Source organism: Budorcas taxicolor, chromosome X (assembly GCF_023091745.1).
Source record: "Budorcas taxicolor isolate Tak-1 chromosome X, Takin1.1, whole genome shotgun sequence".
In the NCBI taxonomy this organism is placed as follows: domain Eukaryota; kingdom Metazoa; phylum Chordata; class Mammalia; order Artiodactyla; family Bovidae; genus Budorcas; species Budorcas taxicolor.
The window spans coordinates 13506544-13514408 of NC_068935.1; the positions used below are offsets into that span (position 1 = coordinate 13506544).

At 45.0% G+C, this 7865-nt stretch overlaps 1 protein-coding gene across 1 annotated transcript; it reads left to right on the top strand.

Moving 5' to 3' along the window:
* Positions 1-4371: 4371 nt before the first annotated feature.
* Positions 4372-4878, top strand: LOC128070125 (histone H2B-like). The gene has a single exon (XM_052663427.1). The coding sequence runs from the start codon at positions 4372-4374 to the stop codon at positions 4876-4878; it is 507 nt and encodes a 168-aa protein (XP_052519387.1).
* Positions 4879-7865: the final 2987 nt, after the last annotated feature.

The window sequence follows — 7865 nt, forward strand, 5'->3', positions numbered from 1 at the left end:
TGCCGATTATAGTCGCACTGCTCTAAGTATTTACAGGACCCAAACAAACACTGTCACCCTGTTGTGTGTCTATTCCCTGTTCATGTGCTATGCAGTACTGTTTGTCTCTAGAGATCAAAGGCACCAGAATTCCGAGGAGAACAAAACTTGGAGGAGTGAGGCATTCTCCTTTTCCCACTCACCCCTGCTGCTGCTGCTAAGTCACTTCAGTCGTGTCTGACTCTGTGTGACCCCATAGACGGCAGCCCACCAGGCTCCCCCGTCCCTGGGATTCTCCAGGCAAGAACACTGGAGTGGGTTGTCATTTCCTTCTCCAATGCATGAAAGTGAAAAGTGAAAGTGAAGTCACTCAGTCGTGTCCGATCCTCAGCGACCCCATGGACTACAGCCTTCCAGGCTCCTCCATCTATCGGATTTTCGAGGCAAGGGTACTGGAGTGGGGTGCCACTGCCTTCTCCACCCACTCACCCCTAGTGCTCTTTAATTCCCCAGTCCCAAGTGATGTCTTTACCCTTTCCCCAGGGTTTTCCCTTGAAGTGTGTCCACATGCCCTGATTTTCCCTGTTGTCCCAGCACAATTCTTTGTAGTGGTCCTTTGACTCTCAAAAGGGTCTGCATAATTGGACAAGAAATTATACAGTGATCATCCCTGTGAAGAGGCGAACAGCTTCACGCATCATGTCCCTCTGCAACCCTGGCATACCTGCTGGGCAGGTGCTCCTGCGTGAGATTCGAGGTCGACCTGAGGGGAGTAGCACACCTCTCCATGAGACGGAATATAGGAGAAACGCATTGTAAAGGTGCTTTTGAGGGCTTTTGTGTACATTCTAGTGTGTTGGTCCTCGAGTAGTCAAGAATCAGGGGTAGAAGTATGCATGGAATGCAGAATGTGCTCTACTTGGGAGCCAGTGCCACTGAATTCAGATACCCTCTCAGCACAGCTGTGCATGAAATATGTGGAGCATGGAGAATTGAGGACTCTAACAAAAACAGGTGATAAAAGACGAGGTATGGGTTCATGCCCACTCCAGTAGCCCCTGCTTAGCCTTACATCAGAGTCTAGCTAGGCCCTGGGTGTGGACTTCTACAGGGAAAGTGAAACCCCCAGGACACAGTAGGACTTCAGGGACTGTTGAAGGAATCCAGTGGCCAAGGGTAGAGAACTCATGAGAAAACAGAGCTCTGACAATGCTGGCTGCTGTCCTCATGAGTCTGCGTGGGAAAGGACCTAATTAATGGCCCAGGAAAGCTACCTCAGTAAGGTATTTCCTCCTCAGAATGCTAACGTGATTTAAGAGTGGAAAAATGTTAATGTGATTTATATGAATAAGCAGAAAGACAAGAGACGTGTGAATCTCAGTCGCTGTTAAAATGACTCTGGTGCATGTTTGATATCTCTTAGCTAACTAACATGCTTTGAAACCAAAAATGGTATTGTGAAAAAACATGGACATCAAAGAAAAACCCAATATAATGTTTGCTGATAAAATAGATGACAGGACTCTTTTCTGAGAGCATTATGATTTGAAAGTTTTGAGGAATGCTAGGCATGGATTTTGGAAGAAGCACAAGCTGGAATCAAGATTTCCAGGAGAAATATCAATCACCTCAGATATGCAGATGACACCACCCTTATGGCAGAAAGTGAAGAGGAACTAAAAAGCCTCTTGATGAACGTGAAAGAGGAGAGTGAAAATGTTGGCTTAAAGCTCAACATTCAGAAAACGAAGATCATGGCATCTGGTCCTATCACTTCATGGGAAATAGATGGGGAAACAACGGAAACAGTGTCAGACTTTATTTTGGGGGGCTCCAAAATCACTGCACATGGTGACTGCAGCCATGAAATTAAAAGACGCTTACTCCTTGGGAGGAAAGTTATGACCAATGTAGGCAGCATATTCAAAAGTAGAGACATTACTTTGCCAACTAAGGTCTGTCTAGTCAAGGCTATGGTTTCTCCAGTGGTCATGTATGGATGTGAGAGTTGGACTGTGAAGAAAGCTGAGCATGGAAGAATTGATGCTTTTGAACTGTGGTGTTGGAGAAGACTCTTGAGAGTCTCTTGGACTGCAAGGAAAATCCCACCAGTCTATCCTAAAGGAGATCTGTCCTGGGTGTTCATTGGAAGGACTGATGCTGAAGCTGAAACTCCAGTACTTTGGCCACCTCATGCGAAGAGTTGACTCATTGGAAAAGACTCTGGTGTTGGGAAAGATTAAGGGCGGGAGGAGAAGAGGACGACAGAGGATGAGATGGTTGGATGGCATCACCGACACAATGGACATGTGTTTGGATGGACTCCGGGAGTTGGTGATGGACAGGGTGGACTGGCGTGCTGGGTTTCATGGGGTCTCAAAGAGTCGGACATGACTGAGCAACTGAAATGAACTGAACTGAACTGGAAAAGAGAAAATCAGACATAGATACATACATATAGGGAAGAAAATGTGGGGAGGTATGGGGAGATTTCAGCTATTTACAAGGCTAAGAACGTGGCCAGGAGTGAAGGCCCCTTATGCATTCACACCTTGCATAAGATCCAACTCAGATGAAACTTTGATTTGGACTTAGAGCCTCCACAAGGATGAGACAACAAATGAATGTGTTTAATTGACCTAATCACTAGCATTTTGTACACGAGTTCTCAGTTCAGTCACTCAGTCGTGTCCGACTCTTTGCGACCCCATGAATCGCAGCACGCCAGGCCTCCCCGTCCATCACCAACTCCCGGAGTTCACTCAGACTCACGTCCATTGAGTCCGTGATGCCATCCAGCCATCTCATCCTCTGTCGTCCCCTTCTCCTCCTGCCCCCAATCCCGCCCAGAATCAGAGTCTTTTCCAATGAGTCAACTCTTCGCATGAGGTGGCCAAAGTACTGGAGTTACAGCTTTAGCATCATTCCTTCCAAAGAAATCCCAGGGCTGATCTCCTTCAGAATGGACTGGTTGGATCTCCTTGCAGTCCAAGGGACTCTCAAGAGTCTTCTCCAACACCACAGTTCAAAACCATCAATTTTATGGTGCTCAGCTTTCTTTATAGTCCAACTCTCACATCCACACATGACCACCGGAAAAACCATAGCCTTGACTAGATGGACCTTTGTTGGCAAAGTAATGTCTCGGCTTTGGAATATGCTATCTAGGTTGGTCATAACTCTCCTTCCAAGAAGTAAGCGTCTTTTAACTTCATGGCTGCAGACACCATCTGCAGTGATTTTTGGGGCCCCCAAAACTAAAGTCTGACACTGTTTCCACTGTTTCCCCATCTGTTTCCCATGAAGTGATGGGATCGGATGCCATGATCTTCATTTTCTGAATGTTGAGCTTTAAGCCAACTTTTTCACTCTCTCCTTTCACTTTCATCAAGAGGCTTTTTAGTTCCTCTTCACTTTCTCTTTCGGTACGTTTATTTCTAGGTGTTTTATTTCTCTCTCTTTTTATTCGTTTTCTCTCACCCTAGTGGCTTTTCAGCAATAAGAGTGATCATGTTTTGAGAAATAACCACTACAAATCATTAATCAATTCCAGTATGTGTGGTATTTGGGGGACCTAAATAAGGTTTAAGACAACAATTTATAATTTGCAAAATGTTACATATTTTTAGTGTGTATGTGTAAGTATTCCTATTTCTCTTTGTGTTCTGTTTGGAAAATGGGATTTTGTCATTCTCTAGATACTGATCATTGGTTTTTATAAATTCTGGAGATAATAGCTGTTCATTTCATTCCTATGATTTTCAGGAGCACTCTGCTGAGGAAGCCAGGACATTCTGCTCATGCCACTGTAGGTCAGCCAGGAGAAGATTCTGTGTTGGAGTAAAATGTCCACCAAGTGACCTGAGTCACTCTGATGCCTGAAAGAGCTGGAGCTATGGAGGACTGTCATACTCTCTCAGGAAGCTTTAACTGATTATTTCATTTTCCAAATTAGGTGACTTTCACTGAGTTTGGCTGAAAGTGAAAGTGAAGTCACTCAGTCATGTCCGACTCTTTGCCACCCCATGGACACCAGGCTCCTCCGTCCATGGGATTTTCTAGGCAGTGGTACTGGAGTGGGTTGCCACTTCCTTCTCCATGGGATCTTCCCAACCCAGGGATCCAACCCAGGTATCCCGCATTGTAGACAGACACTTTACCATCAGAGCCACCAGGGGAGATGGGCTGACCGGGGGTTAAACATGGGGGAGGGGCAGGGCAAGAGTTGAGAGGCGGGACATCCAGTGTCACGTGACATGGGCTGCCATAGTAACAGGCCTCACTGCCTTGCATCCAATCAGATATGGACAGTGTCTGTGACGTCAGGGAAAGCGGGGCCTATAAATTCGGCCAACGGCCTTCAACGGCCTCACTGTTCTTCTGGGCTGCGCTATGGAGAATGGTGGCTCTGCCGTGTTGGAACCATCCTCTGACAGCCATGAGGAAGACGTGATCATCATAGACACCAGCACCTCCGAAGCTGAGCCCTCTGAAACGGAGATGGCGAAAGCAGAGACCTCGAAACCAGAGCCGTATGATGCGGAACCAAAAAAGGCAAAGCAGAAGACAGCTAAGGGCCGCCGTTGCCGTTGCCGTCGCCGCCGCTGCCGTCAGGGCAATTTCTCCAGCTTTGCTACCTATTTCCCTCGGGTGCTGAAGCAAGTACACACAGGCCTGAGTCTTTCCCGTGAGTCCGTGAACGTCCTGGATTCGTTTGTGAAAGATATGTTCGAGCGGATTGCCGAAGAGGCCGGGCGTCTGGCCCACAGCAACAAGCGCTGCACCATCATGACCGAAGACATCGAGACAGCTGTGCGTCTTCTGTTGCCTGGGGAGCTCGGCAAGTATGCCACGTCCGAGGGCACCAAGTCGGTCATCAGATACCACCTCTCCGGATGAACTGCTTCAGGACTGTCTGACCATTGCAAACCAGACTTAAGGGTTCTCCCCTTAGGCCCTACATTTAATCTTTAAAACATTTCTACCCCAAAGAAAACATTAAAAACCTCATTAACTTTGCTTCAATATGTGTCGGTTGTGTCATTTGTTCGATGGAAAATCGTGTCATTTTTTCTTAACATGTTGCAACTCGTCACTTTCCTAAATGGTTATTTCTATTCGTGCTTTCTCAGTCATTTTAGGGATCTTTATGGTCAAAATTCTTTCCCTAAAAGTTTCATTGGCCTTTCCCATTTTCATTCTCCCATCTATATTTAGGTATCATCCAGAGATTTTTATATGAGTATAGCAACCGATAAAAACCAGTGTGGTCTTCCCCGGGTGGCTCAGCAGTAACGAATCCGCCTGCAATGCAGGAGTCGCAGGAGAGGCAGGGTCCATCCCTGGGTCATAAAGATCCCCGGGAGGAGGGCATGGCAACCCTCTCCAGTATTCTTTCCTGGAGAATCCCATGGAGGGAGGAGCCTGGTGGGCTACAGTTCATAGGGTCTGCAAAGGGTCGAACACCACTGAAGCAAGGTAGCATGCAGGCTCACAAAGAGCAGTGTGTGTGTGTGTGTGTGTATGTGTGTGTGTGTGTATGCGTGTGTGTGTGTGTGTGTGTGTGTGTGTGTGTGTGTGTGTGTATGTGCTCAGTCACTGTCATGTCCGACTCTTTCTGACCCCATGGACAGGAGCCCGCTGGGCTTCTATCTCCTTGAAATTTTCCAAGCAAGAATACTGAATTGGGTTGTCATTTCCTACTCCAGGGGATCTTTCTGACCAAGGGATAGAAGCTGTGTCTCTTTCGTCTCCTGCATTGGCAGTCAGATTCTTGACCACTGCACCAGCAGTAGCAGATATAAAAATCACATTCTATTCCTTCAATCCCAATTCACTTCCATGTGTAAAGTAGGACTCAAACACAGTGTAAAATAAGAAAATTCTAAATTTCTGGAATCAAGCAGCATATCTTTTGAAATTAAATTATCCAGATTTCTCTGATCTTATTTTTTGTTTGCAACCCAGAACATTTTGCTTTAAAAAAAAAAAAAAGAAAGAAAGAAAACAAAAATCCTGACTGAATTGCAAACTTGCAGGGATGATGGGAGAGTCCAGTGACAGAGAATGTAGCCGCAGTCTCCACAGTAGCAGCCAATGAGGGACTGGTAGCCCATGAGCCAAAGGAATTGGCCAAACGTATGGTGGAGGGAGGAGAGATGAACAAATAACAACCTTCCTGTGACACTCAGCCTAAAGATGGAGAGGGAACATGGGGTGATAGTTTCCCTGATGTTTTTCCATTCAAGCACCTGCTTTTAACCATGGCGACTGAAGTACAGGCATCCATTTCTTGGGGCTTCCCAGGTGGTGCTAGTGGTAAAGAACCTGCCTTCTTCTGTGGGAAACGAAGAGCCATGGATTCAATCCCTGGAGTGGGAAGATGCCCTGGAGAAAGGCATGGCAACCCACTCCAGTATTCTTGCTGGAAGGGCCCATGGACGGAGGAGCCTAGCGGGTTACAATCCATAGGGTCTCAAAGAGTCAGACACGACTGAAGCGGCTTAGCATGCACGCATCCATTTCTTGGGTCTTCCCAGGTGGTGCCGGTAGTAAAGAACCTGCCTGCAATGCAGGAGACACAGGAGACCCAGGTTCTGTCCCTAGATGGAGAAGGTTCCCTGGAGGAGGGCATGGAAACCCACTCCAGTATTCTTTCCTGGATAATTCCCAGGGACAGAGGAGCCTATTGGGCCACAGTTCATAGGGCCACGAAGAGTGGGACACAACTGAACAGACTTAGCTCACATGCATGCATCCATTTCTTGGTGTGGGACATGCCTCTAGCTCCTTGCATCAAAATAAGGAGGAGGATGTTCAGCAGTTAAGAGAAATGAGATGACTCCTTCTTCTACCTCAAGTACTTGACTGCTATTGCTTATGATAGTATTTACTGAATTTAATGTGCATTGTGTTTTCTTCTTGGTGCACTGACATTTTTATTTCTAAAAGTATATTGCTGAATTTCAAAGTAGTTGGTGATTTTCCTATTCCTTTTATTTTTGTTTGTTTTGAGATATGTTTTTTTAATTAATTAATTTTTTATTGAAGGATTATTGCTTTACAGAATTCTGCTGTTTTCTGTCAAACCTCAACATAAATCAGCCTAGGGTATACATATATCCCCTCCCTTTTGGAACTCCCTCCTCATCCCACCCCTCTAGGTTGATACAGAGCCCCGGTTTGAGTTTCCTGAGCCATCCAGCAAATTCAAATTGGCCATCTATTTTACATATGGTAATGTAAATTTCCATGTTACTCTTTCTTTGCATCTCACTCTCTCCTCCCCTTTCCCTCTGTCCATAATTCTATTCTCCTATTTCTTTTTTAAAAGATTGATTTCAAGATTACTACATCCTTGGAGAGAGAGAAAGCACTCTGCGATTTCAGTCCTTTGTAATTTACAAAGCTTTTCATTAGAACTTAATATTTCATTATATTTTAAACTATTCATTTTGAACGTTAAGCAACAAGGATATGCTGTACAGCACAGAGAAATATACCAATTATCTAATAATAAATGTAAACAGAGTATAATATATAAAACAACTGAAGCACTATGTTGTAAACCTGAACAAATATAATATTGCAACTCATGAATATATCCATTAAAAAATTTAGAGTTGAGAAGAATTTATCAGTACCACTGTTATTGGATGTAAAAATCTGTGAAGGATTTGATTCTCAGCAAAACAATGAGAGAAAAGCTAGGAGGATCTACAAAATTCCAACCTCTTGCCTCCAGCTGTAGTAGTTCCTCTAGGTCAGTCATGACAGAGTTCGGTAAGTTCTGAATTATTTTCCTAGCAATTTCATTTCCCAGTTTATTCTCATTCTCCCAAAGTGTACTATGGAGTGCTTCAGAAGCAGTTTATGTGTGATATACA